The sequence below is a fragment of the Pseudorasbora parva genome, chromosome 9, assembly GCF_024679245.1.
Source record: "Pseudorasbora parva isolate DD20220531a chromosome 9, ASM2467924v1, whole genome shotgun sequence".
NCBI lineage: Eukaryota > Metazoa > Chordata > Actinopteri > Cypriniformes > Gobionidae > Pseudorasbora > Pseudorasbora parva.
Genome location: NC_090180.1, coordinates 23610333 through 23623742, shown reverse-complemented (window position 1 = coordinate 23623742; position 13410 = coordinate 23610333). Strand labels below are relative to the sequence as shown.

The 13410-nt window shown below is 39.5% G+C and overlaps 1 protein-coding gene across 9 annotated transcripts in view; it reads left to right on the top strand.

Moving 5' to 3' along the window:
* Window positions 1-612: 612 nt before the first annotated feature.
* dlg1b (discs large MAGUK scaffold protein 1b) overlaps window positions 613-13410 on the top strand; it is a 147730-nt gene continuing 134932 nt past the window's right edge. For 3 of the 9 annotated variants that reach the window (XM_067454358.1, XM_067454355.1, XM_067454354.1), the window contains exons 1-2: window positions 614-1265; window positions 1633-1764. In XM_067454358.1, coding sequence (XP_067310459.1) covers window positions 1247-1265; window positions 1633-1764 — 151 coding nt within the window. In that variant the 5' untranslated portion in view covers window positions 614-1246. Of the gene's footprint in view, window positions 1266-1632; window positions 1765-13410 lie in introns of all 9 variants that reach the window. The other 6 variants (XM_067454360.1, XM_067454357.1, XM_067454364.1 and 3 more) reach the window with 4 other exon arrangements.

Genomic DNA, 13410 nt, shown 5'->3' with positions numbered 1-13410 from the left:
TTCTGAGATTGGACAGTTTGGAGTGCACAGAGGATGTTTTCATTTGAGGTTATTTAATGATGATTTTTTTATTATTATTGCAAGCAGCATATCAACAAAATGCACAAAAAAGATTTTTGTTTTTTTTACAGCACTTATATTTTATAATAATAAATATTGATATAATTTATATTATCTGTTTTGCAATACACACACAAAAGTTCTACCCATCATCACACCCCTGGATTAACACAGAGAACTTTGTGCAGTCACATCTCAAGATCAGGTTCTGTGTGGCTTTACATAATACCTCCTCAGTTGAGCTTCAATGTGAACAGCTACAACTTCTTGGCAGTGGATTGTTAAGTCAAAGCCGGTGTAGTCCTAACGGTGAATGTTTCATTTGGATTGAAAACACAATCTAGGCATAGCAGTGTTCAATCATAATATGATCATGGACTTGTATAAGAGCCTATATCCTCATATGGACCCTTGTTTATACCACTTGCCTGCTTGAGTCAGTGAGTCTCCTTTAAGAAAGTGTGAAGTCTCACCTTCCCAACCCTGAGCTGAAAGGTAGCTCAGTCCCATGATTGGGCGGTCAAGGGTAGGGTCTAGAATCACGTGACATTCTTCCAACCCTGGGACGCCATTTTGGAGGAAAGTTTGGAATTTCTGACACATAGGAAGAAAAAAAGGAGGAGGAGATAACGAAAGAAGTTTGACGTTTAGGAAAACAATCCTCATTCCTCCGAAGGCGAAGAAGAATGAGGGAAACTGCGGACGTGAGGATTTGAATCGCTTGCGTTCACACCGAGCCCTTGCAAGCGCACGGCAGGGAGGTGTATATTTGCAGTTTGGGGAGTTTTTTTGGAAGCCCTCCTGCAACTGGCGGCGACATATGTTCAGTTTCCCCCCGCAGCCGCGGAGCAGATTGGCGGTGGAGACTGAATCGCAGCGTCTGTGTGTGCTTTGAATGGCAGCGCAGGGCTGTCAGTGGAGTAAAGCTCAATTCTGTGCTGTCGCTCGACTGTCAGGTTAAAGAAGTGCAGCTCGCGCTCGACTCTAAAACAGAACGGCTCGTTTACTATCAGCCTGAACCGTCCCCATGTTTACCGGATAAACATTTGAGTTTCATGCCAACTGCGTCCAACTTACCCCTCTCTGACACTCGGGACGAACTAGTGTTGGGAGATCATAGCGTGTATTGTTAATTTTTGTCGCGAGCTCTTCTGGATTGGTTATCGTGCACGAGCCCAACCGAAACATGCCAGTCAGAAAAAAAGGTGAGATAAACTTCGGATATATTTTTACACAATTACACAACCTGACACTGGTGCTGGTAAGTCACTTCTTGGAGGCTTAACGGAACATACAGACTAAAATACCGTAACGTTATACATTTTCGTTTACCGCACTATGTCTCTAAGGTACCTGAATATAAACTCTTTGGAAATAAGAAATGTCATACATTGTTGTTTTGTCCAGTCATCACCACATATATTTTAAAACTTATACCAAAGTAATTTACGACTTATTAGGCTCTATTAACATAAAACGACAAGCGTAGACTCTAGTTTTAAAATGTTTTGCTGTGTGCTCTCTGATGCGGTATTATGTAATTAATGAAGGCTTTCTGTCTGATTTGTATAGATGCACAGAGGGCTCTGTTACTGCTGGAGGAATACCGGTCAAAACTCAGTAACACTGAAGACAGACAGCTGAGAAACTCCATCCAGAGAGTCATTGACATCTTCCAGAGTAACCTCTTTCAGGCGCTTATAGGTACTACAATGTGTCATTCAGCACTTCCCTAGTAATAATGAAAGTACTGTGTCATGCTGTGTGAGAGCCTCTGTTTATCGCAATGAGTATCTATCTATCTATCTATCTATCTATCTATCTATCTATCTATCTATCTATCTATCTATCTATCTATCTATCTATCTATCTATCTATCTATCTAATATATATATATATATATATATATATATATATATATATATATATATATATATATATTCATTCCCTCCAAAAGTTTGTGAGAGCTTGTCATTGCACAGAGGTGTTGAGTAGTAAAAGCCAATCAGGGCCGTGTGTTACTGAAGCTAGACTTTCATTTAATGACCATTGCCTCTGTTTTCAGAGGGGTGAGAAATGACTGACATGTAGGCGACTATTAAAGAGTACCTAACACTTTTCTGTGAATGGTAAAAACTATTTTTTAAAGTATTATTTGAGTATGTTCTTGTATATATCCACTTTGCTTTAATTTATTTTCCAGTTTGTTTTGAGGAACCACAAGATAGTGTCTTGATATTTTTTTTCTTCTTGATCTCATCAATCAGAAGTCAGACACTGTAAATAAGCCCGAGGTATCCCAAGAGTCTTAATTTCATCTGTTGCCCCTTGCCAAGTATAATAAAACGTGTCAATATAATGAAACTTATACTGAACCAGTGGCTCCCAAACTTTTTGGAGTGGTATATCCCCAGAGGCGTTTAATTTTCGTGAAGGGATGATATTTTCCCCCTTAAATAGATTTTTTAGTACATTATTCACTTTTTATAATGGCAAAGATTTTCTAAACCTGTTTAATGTCATGCCATCCTAAAATTATACTATAAAATAATAAAGCAATAAATTAAACTAAATCATAAATTTAAATGAAATCAGTATCAACAGATGCTATCTTTGCAGTGCAGTGGCATCTAGATGTATTTAGTTTAATCCTGCTCAGTGGCATGAATTCAGTTACAATGCTATAAATGATGTCAGGAGATAATATTAAAAAAAAAAAATATGAAAAAAAGAGAGAGAATAGGGAAATTCAATAGAGAAATTTGAAAACAAAATTATGCATTTATATATTAAATTAAAACTGCCAGTAGGTGGTGGCTGGCAATTAATGAATTTGTTCACAAAGCAAGCAACTGTATCTATGAATGAGTCATTGAATCATTGACTCTCCGGATTTGTTCAAAGCCGCAGATTTATTCACTGATAAAACACTGCTGAAAAATACATTTCAATGTTTGCATAATTTGTTTAAAAAGTGCATCACTTAATATTACCATTTTGTCTGTTCAATTGTTGTGTAAAATAAATGTCACATTTGCGATCATGTGGATATTTGGTAAAAATTGCATTCTTGCTTGTATAACATGTTATCAACATTAAAAACAAAAACTCGCACGGGGTATGTTTTGTAATCGAAGAGAGTTTAAGTCTTAAATTGATCTCTATTGACAGTCTGTCTATATGCTAGTAAGTGCTAAAACCCCATTTTTACAAAGGTACATTGCTGAGAACTGCAGTAATGCAGTGAGATTTGCTAAGGCAGAAAACTCTGCACACAATCTATTATATGCATGCTGCTTTGTGGATGCAGTCAGTTTTGACCGCAAAGTTGATCTAATTTGATTGGATTTCATGTATTTGGCCTTTCACAGCACTACCATTTTCCTGTTTTTACATTAGACAGCATTTTTCCTCAGAATTTGTTTGTGTACCCTCCTCTGTCACCTCATGTGCCCCAGTTTGGGAGCCACTGTCTTATGCCGAGTTCACACTGCACAAATTTCAAAGTAGTAAAACTTTTCTTTTCATACTGCACAAATATCTGAGGTAGCGATCAGTTGCTGCTCACTGCATACATTGCATGATGGATCGTTCCGACAACTCTCTCCGATGCACATACTACTTTTCAAACCCAAACACATGGGGAGTGACAAGGAAATAACACAAGATCATGCATGCGTGAGAGGAATTGTTATTAAAAATTTTAGCCCGCAAGAAGCTTGTGATCCAAATTGTCTTTGCGCTGTATTTGTAGCGAAAAGGAGAAAGTGAGGAGGAAAGTGTTGGGGAGACTTAGGGAGCAAGGATTGTATCCTACAAAGAGAGTTGGAGGTAAATAAATAATTTGTGTATAAGTGTTGGTGTCGTGGCTGGTCAAGTGTGCTTTGTTTCTGTTTGATATAATTGTAAATATCTATTATATATAAAAATACTGATATTCCTGTCTATAACTCCTCCCTGAACTTTCTGCTGCTCTGTGTCTTGCTTTCTCATTGGCTGTAGGTAATTGTCAATTTAATTTTCAGTCAGAACACATTTCACACAGCAGGATTCAGGTCTATATTTTTAACATTTCAAATATCTTATGGGCGTCGCAGATCCTATCAGATTGCGTCTTTGATAATTCACACTGCGTGGTTGTCACAACGAGCACTGATTTGCCTATGATTTCAGTATTTATCGGTGGTTTTGCAAAACCTGTCTGCAAGTGAAAGTCAGGGCTAAAATTGTGCAGTGTGAACTCGCCATTAGGCAAGACTCCCACTTTATATTAGGTGGACTTAGCTACTATGTACTAACATTTTAATTAATCATTTGATACAATGCACTTAAAGTGTGCATACATGTTTTTACATTGTTACATTATTTTTGGATGTAAGTACATAGTAAGGCCACCTAATATAAAGTGGGCCGGAAAAACATTGCAAACTAGGCAAAGAAAACCACCACGAGGAATGCTAAACAGCCTGTTTGAGTTTTTCTGGTGTTTGACTGGCCGTGTTCTAGTGACTTCCTGACTGTGTTTGACCATCAAGGTGTGGAGGCATCAATCCTCTGTTTCCCATTCTTTAGAAAATAACATGAAAGTTTTGTTGCTTGAGTTGTTGAAGGGAAAGATTGCTACTGGTGTTAGGTTTTTTTTGTCTGCTGAAACGGTCATATGATTTAGGATAAAGACTGGTCAGCTTCCTCTTTGTGCATGTTACAAAACTGCAAGTTGTAAATATCTGCTTCTGTTGTCCAGGCTGGAGCACTATGTGTGCCACACCGCTGTACTGTATCTCAGAAAACCATCTTACTCTTACTCTAAGCTGCTGTGATGAATCGTTGTGCTCAACATTGCTGGATAAGTTCATACATCATACATGTGTAATCACCCTCATGCGCAGCCTCGTTCAAGTTCACACAAATATGCACAGAAATCCCTCTACTCATATATGTCCTGCGTCCACACGTGTTCTTCTTAAGAGTGCCGCTAATGAAAAATGCATTGGAGTGACGGTTTCCAATTTGACTTTTCCTCAGATATGTATTCTAAAGGACAAACAAAATGTAATCCGTCTGTTGACATGATTACCCCAGTCCTAATCCGTAGGCTGATGATTTACGATGGTTTCTCTGAGAGAGCAGCGCATGCAGACTCGGTGCATGTCTCTCAATGATTAGAGCCTTAAGATCCCTCCCAGGATGCCAGAGAAGAAGAGTTAACCAGAGCAGGGCAGGTCTCCTCCTGCATGCTAAATGTGGGTCACAAGACAGACCAGGTTTACCCTTGACAGAACACACATGCCTCATGAGTTCCTAGTTAATTGTTTTGAAAATGAGACTCGGTGTAGGGGTAAGATTAAATCACATTACCTAAAGTAGATAATGGCCAGGTTTTCTACTCGCACACAGAAGAACCTTTTTTTAAAAAGCTCTTAGTGCTTTATAAAGAGCTGGAGAGGTGAATCTGATATCTTTTCTTAATCTTTATTCAGAGGTCCTGCCTAAAACAGAATATGTAATGGATAAAAATTACTTCCTCAAGTAGATAGGAAGCATCTCCTGAAGCACAATTGCAATCATTTGGGCATGCATCAAGCCAGCCAAAAAAGAAAAGCTATATTTTTAAATTATTTCCATATGTGGCTGATTGTGGTCTTGTAAATTATTGTAAAGTTGATCAGCCTAATAATTTTATTAATGACCTACAGAAAGTATTAGCATTCCATAGTCTCTAAATGAGCCATCAGAAAATGAAGACATGTGTCAGAGGTAAAGAGACCCGGTAGGCTCTGTGAACTGTGGAAATTCTATCCTGTGGCTGCAGAGGTCTGTTAATCGGACGCCAATACAGCACTCTGTTTAAGGGCTGCCTTACCACAGATCTTGTTCCGGAGGGAGAAAAGTGAACACGAGACTCAGAGAAACCTGGGAATCGGCTGAGAGTTAAGCCTCTATTTTGACTGCCTCAGCGGGAAGGTCTCATCCTCAATGATAACCAAAGATAACAATCATCTACTCTATAAGGTATAACAAATTTAAGGAGATTAAGTCCAGTTACATGTCTTTTGCTTTTTACATGGTTTTGAATCCACTGTCATTTACATTTTACATTAGCTGTTTTTTTTTTCTTTCTTCAGTCTTGTTACTTTATTGAAAAGATCATAAATGCCCCTGTTCCACCAAGGCAGTGAGCCTAGTTTCAAATCGGTTCTTTGTCCCAAAGCACCAGCTCCGAACCAGAAAAAGTGGTTCTTAAGTAGCACCAAAACATTGCTGGGCTAGAAGTAAGAACCGCTTGTGTCAGTGACTGGAGGTGGGGTTACCGTGACCGACTGCGACCAACAAGACGAACCCAAACTTGTGACCGCCATTTTTTAAATAGCAGCTAATCAAGCTAACAGCTGTTTGATTGTAATCTCTGTCTATACAGTCATGGTGAGCTGCACGAATGCGTGGGATTCACAGAATTTTCAAAATTCATCAAAAATTTGTTTTGATGCCGATGTATGATCATAAAGCCATGAACCATTGTTGATGGAAGGCTTGTTCAAGATGCAAGCCTGGTGTGTTTGTATTTCCCGCTGCCTCGCTAGCGTTGCTGAGAAATGAGACGTATATAGTGACGTAAGACCTAGCTTTCTAATTTGATTGGATCTCTAGCCTGTGGAAAGCCAAACCGGTTCTTAAAGGCTCGTCAGTTGAACCAACTTAGCACTGACACTAGCACTGGCTCTGAACTATCACCCGGTTCATTCTGGTGGAAATGGGGTAATAGAGAAGTCAAGTCACCTTTATTTATCTAGCTTTTTTTTTTTTTTTTTTTTTACAATGGAGATTGTTTCAAAGCAGCTTCACAGTGTTAACAGGAAAATAATGCACAGCATTTGTTCGGCTGTACAGTTGCTCTGGAGAAAACATGTTCAATTATCAAATAGTGTCAGTTAGGCATGTGGTGGTGAGGAATTTTTTTTCACCGTTTACTCAACTTGTGACAACAACAGTAATTCCAGTATCACCAGTGGGGGCTTTTAAATCACTAATTCTAAACCGAAAGTAAAATGCGCATTGCCGCTCGGGCATTCATAGCAGAGGGGAACAAAGCAAGCATATTCAATTCATTCCAAATTTGAGCTTCCATACACTCTAAAAAATGCTGGGTTAAAAACACCCAAGTTGGGTTGAAAATACACCGACCCAACAATTGGGTTGTTTTAACCCAATGGTTGAGTTGTTCTTACCCAGCAATTGGGTTGTCTTAAGCAACATTAAACCCAACCACTGGGTTAAAACAACTCAACCACTGGGTTAAAACAACTCAACCACTGGGTGCTCATCGTGCTCATCGTAATATTCAGAATATTTGTCCAGTTCCATCTGTTTGAAGATCGCAGTCATCACGCAGGAGATGGGCTTGTTGAGGATCAGTGCCACTGAATGACTGTTAACCTCATAATATGTATTCTCAAACAAGTGTGCAACATCTCCTTTAGGGTTCGTTTCGTCCAAGCAGTACGGTTCAGTACAGTCAAGTTCAGTGCAATTTGGGGCGTTAAACCCTGATCTGGCTTGCTTTTCCCTGCCAACAGCACCTTTACTTGATAGGCGTGGTGATGCGATCAACGTCATTCTCGCGTGAAGAAGAAAGCGCCACAGTAAATAGCAGTGGACGACACAGCAGATCTTGTTCTTACTTCTCGGCATGTGGCTGTTGTCACAATAATACATGTTTTATTTGAGCCAAGGCTGCAAGGAAAAATACAGCCGAAAAGCACATGCAAGTGATGATTTTCTGTCAACCATTCAACGCTCTGCAGTGAGTCTGGCTTCACCCTTTAGTACCGGACTACTGTGCTAGTTACCCTAATGGAAGGGTGCCAACAAAATGGTACGGTATGGTTTGGAAACGGTACCATTCACAACTTCTGACAATAGGAAACTGCAAAATTTGCATACCAAACTATACTGAACTGTACTGCTCAGTGGAAACAAGCCATTCAAATTATTTGTGATGTTCCATAGATTATTGGGGACCTAATTATAAATCAGTTTGAATCACCTAATGCAGCTTGTGTATTCTAATGCTTGTGAACAGTGCACCTGTTTAGATTTGATATTGGACACATTCGGGCTAATATTTTTAAGATTAAACAAGACACTTTGTACTCATAACGTTTTTTATGTATCATCATAGTCTTACTAAAATAGGCAGCGATTAAAAGTGTTAGAGCTCCATTTTTATCACGCACATTGCGTACTCTGAGCGTGGATGGGGTCACTGGACTGACATGAATAAACAGAACGGCTCATAATAACCTCTTAATACTTATTCTCAAACAATGATTAAAACTCTGTGTACCTCACTCAGAAATGCATGCTCATTAGTAGTTTGCTTCTATCATAACTTGATCAGATGCCAGAATGATTTGCCACAGAGACCAGATTAAAGATCGAAGTCATAACCTCACTGGTTATTACTTTCCTTTCCATCATATGCATGTTTATCCTGGCTGACCAAAAGCTTGTTGTTCCAGACTGTTTTTGGAGTCCAAGGCCTTATGTGAGAAAGATAGTTTTTTAGCACAATTTGAACATGATTGGTTTTCCAGATGATGTTTGGGTTATTATTAATTATTAACAGAGGACGTCTGCAGTGCACTGATTGGGATGGGATTGGGATTTCTGTATCTCGTTGCGGCCTGTGGCAATAACAGAAGGTAATGTGTTTGTCACAAAATTCATTCAAATGAACAATTTATATATGTGATTATAATTATTACATTGTGTACTTTATCGAGGGGAGAAATGAATTAAGATGATGGTCATACCTCACACTGCTGCTCCAGTTGCCTTTTTGAGCAGTTTGCAATCGGACTCTCTTGTCGTCAGCCACTAATTGTTATTTTAATCAGAAAGTTGGAAAAAAGGTCAAAATGAGAAATGTAATTGTAATTATGGCGTTTGAAGAAGTTAAAAAATAAATGAGCAACAAATGCATACACCACAATCTCAGACACTCATATCTGGATGAGATTACCCAGCAATGGCAATTTGTATTTAAAAGATGTCTAATAGACGTCCAAATACAGCCTTGATGTCTAGGCTAAAACAAAGCAACATTTTTAATTTAATAGACGTCTAACTATAGCCTATACTGTAACTATATGAATAGACTGCCACCTAGAACATAACCATATAAAAAATTGAAACCAAAAACTTTGTAATAACAGTTGACTTTGCTTACATGATTGAATATCATACATCTTAAGTTATTTTGGCAAAAACTAAATATTTTGTAAACAAATTCAAGGTTATTATGGCTAGAAGTAGGTTATTCCATAGCAGGACTATATCAGGTTAATAGTTACAGTGATATGACGGCCATTGCTTGTTGGTTAGATTTTCCTCAGGAGTCAAAACTTTGTAGTTTGCTCTATATAATAGAAGAAAACACAGACATGTTTAATTTCAGGGTTAAGATTGCAAAGCACATTTGTGAAATACAAATTTACCAGACTGACTCAGGGAAAAGTAGTCCACAAATAGCTTTTGGCTGTTCGTCCATACACTATATTGCCAAAAGTTTTGGGACAACTACCTTTAGATTCACATGAAATTTAACGACATCCCATTCTTAATCTTTAGAATTTAATATGAAGTTGGCCCACCCCTTGCAGCTATAACAGCTTCAACTCTTCTGGGAAGGCTTTCCACAAGATTTAGGAGTGTGTTTATGGGAATTTTTGACCATTCTCCTTGAAGCACATTTGTGGGGTCAGGCACTGATGTTGGATGCTGGTCTGGCTCTTTGGTAATTCATACCAAATTTGTTCTATCGGGTTGAGGTCAGGACTATGCGCAGGCCACATAAAATTGTCCAAAATGTCTTGGTATGCCGAAGCATTAACTCTTTCACTAAGAGTTCCTTAAACTAAGGGGCCATGCCCAACTCCTGGAAAAACAACTCCACACCATAACCACCCCCACCAAACCTTACACTTGGCACAATGCAGTCAAGCAAGTCCTGTTCACCTGGCAACCTATAATGGTACCAGACTTAAATTCACTGAGCTCCTGAGAGCGACTCATTCTTTCACAATAATGCAGAAGCCATCTGCATGCCTATGTGCCTGATTGTATACACCTGTGGCCATGGAAGTGACCGGAACACCTGCATTTAATGATTTGGAGCAGGGATGGAAATTAACTTTTTTGTCCACCGGCCACTGTGGCTGGTGGATTTCAAAATCTACCAGCCACTCAATGTTTTTACCAGCCACTTTCTTGTTTTTAACCGACAATGTGTAACTGTACGTGAAAATTAATACTACAAGCTCTACAATACTTAAGCTGTTTATTTAATCTCAAATCTCAATGAAATACTGACATTTTTTCACTCTTATACACACACAAACCATGAACTGATATACATTTCATTAAATGAGTAGGGCTCTGTGTTCTCTCTTTTTTTTTTTTTTTTTTACCTGGATGTGGCATTTGGATGATTCTTTTATGGCTTCCAGTTTTAGGTTTTTAGTACCAACAATGAAACTACTAGTTTTGGCATCTTCTGAAGCGTGTTGACGACATACCGAGCAGAACATTGTCAGTAGGGATGCATCGAAATAAAAATTCTTGGCTGAAACCGAAGCACTAAAAGAAATTATGCCAATTATCCATTGCATTTATGACTAATGCTATGACTGAGTAACTTTACTAAAAATCAAGGCATTGCAATTGCATTAATTAATATTAAAGTTTCAAATAATAAATCAATTACAAATTATGCAAATATTTATTTAGCACATTGCAACATCAAACAGTATAAAATAAAATTCAAAGTAAAATGTTTAACTTGATCTCACTCATGTGTACATTAAATAATAATGTACAGGTCTACTAGCCTACAGAAATGTAATAAAGTAATCAAATGTAAAATAACTGCATATTTAACTGTTTAAATGAAAGATTATTCCTTATTAAACTTACAAAAGCTATTCAATCAAGAGCAGTGAGTGATGTCCTTATCGTTTGTTTGACATTAAACAGACAGCAGTAAAGGCTACTGCCCCTTTAAGACCTAATAGAGGGATATGCGTCATCTTTCACGACTGTATAAAGTTCACTTAAGGCATATTCAGACTATGTCTGCTAGAATTCTCATCAAGATGAACATTTTGGCATACTTTTTGTGTGAGTTTGTCCGTTTAAGCACAAGACTTGAAAGAGAACTCAATATTTGCGCGCTGTGAGACAGGTGCGCGCTTCCGGATGACAGTGACGGATCTTCTCTCAGCGCGCGAGTTATTCGCGTCTTCTGGCACTACATCCGGGTAATGACGGCGAAAACGACTGGTCATATTCGGACATACATAATGCGGCCGCACTCGCATTCACTGAACACAGTTTATAAAGAGGGGAAACAGTATCCTATTTTTATTTACCCGCCACGGTGGCCGGTAGGTGAAGCGAGTTTACCCGCCACAACGCAAAATCACCCGCATTTGGCTGGTGGCGGGTGCTAATTTCCATCCCTGATTTGGAGGCATGTCCCAATACTTTTGGCTATATATACTGCTGTCATGACTATTAGGAGCTGACTTGTAACAAATAAAAGACACAACTTGGCAAGTGTAAATGCATCTGGTGCTTCAGGCTACTCTAATATTGACATAGATACATTTCGAAGCAGCCCCACAATGCACATGTAACTGTGCGTTCACACCGCCGGCGGCGAGAGCGGCAAGGTGGCCGGAAGTCATTCATTTTTAATGGGAGTGGCCCGGCGCGTCTTGGGCGATTTGGGCGTCGAGGAGAGTTGAAATCAGCTCAACTTTATGGTAATGAGCTATGACGTGGTTTGGCAGCAACCAATCAGAATGTAGAAGTGCTCCGCTTGAGTGAACTCCAGAGAACGCAGGCCTGTAAACTTTGGTTCCGACGACATTAGTTCCCAAGCAAAATGTAAGAGAAGTTGATCATTCCTGTGCGGATTTCCCTATCATTTATGACGAGATCATTTATAGTGATGTGTAATTTGTTAAAGGGGGGGTGAAATGCTGTTTCATGCATACTGATCTTTTTACACTGTTAAAGACTTGGAATCCCATACTAAACATAGACAAAGTTTCAAAAGTTAAGGTGGACGTTTGATGGGAGTATTTCTTTGTCAAAAATACTACTTCCGGTTAGTCATAAGTTTCGGCAAGTTTTTTGAGATCATACGTCCCCTTTGACGTTAATGGGGGCGGAATTTCCTTGTATGGGCCTTACGGACAATTCTACCGGAAGCGCGTGAGAGAGAGCGAGGGAGAGAGCGAAAGCAACAGCCTACGCCCATCAAAGCGCTGGCTTGTAGGATGCTGGACAGGTGATGTGCACATAACAATGTCACCAAAAAAGTGCGTTTTTGGTTGCCAGACCAAGACAGTCCTGCACAGATTCCCCAAAACCCCGCGTTAAGGCAACAGTGTATGTAATTTGCTTTTCCGGATCAGCAACTGAGTTGCGCGAATGTTTATATCTGTTCGCTGCATTTCGGTGCCGACTGTTTCATAAACAAGGCCCAGCTCGACACAGGATTTTCCCGATCGCCTAATGCTGAAGGATGGAGCAGTCCCAACGTTAGAAGGGTGAGTGAGACTGCTTCAAATGTATGTGTTTTTTTTAGTCCGCTTACTGTCTACACAAACCACGCGTAAACACACAAACACACGTGCACAACTGCACTTCCCACATGTACACCTTCAAAGACAAAAATACGACGATATAATTCAAGTATAAATATGTAAATAACACAAGCCGCTAAGCATATTATATAGTTAGTGTATAACTTGTAACTTACCACATACAGACGTCCTGCTCTAGTCATTTTTGCTGCTGCTCCTGTTCAACTGCAGCCTCTGGGTCTGATTCCGGATCATAGATGTATGGCTGTATCTGATTAAAAGCCATATTTTTATTTTGAATAAAGTTTTTTTCCCGCTGTTAGGGATGAGACAGCTTTACGACGCACTCGACTCAACACACAGCGCGCTGCTGCACACGTCATTATTTAGCTCCGCTCACACGACACGCCCCCACCCGCTCTGCTTTTTTCGGAAAGACTCGGAACAGCGCATCTTTCTTAGGGTGCGTTCACACTTGTCATGTTTGGTTCGATTAAAACGAACCCTGGTGCGGTTGCTCGGTTAGTGCGGTTCATTTGAACATATGTGAACGCTGCCACCCGAACTCTGGTGCGCACCAAACAAGCGGACCGAGACCGCTAAAAAGATGGGTCTCGGTCCGCTTCCAAACGAACTCTGGTGCGGTTCGATTGATATATGAACGCAACACGGACCAAAGACATGTAAACGGACCAAA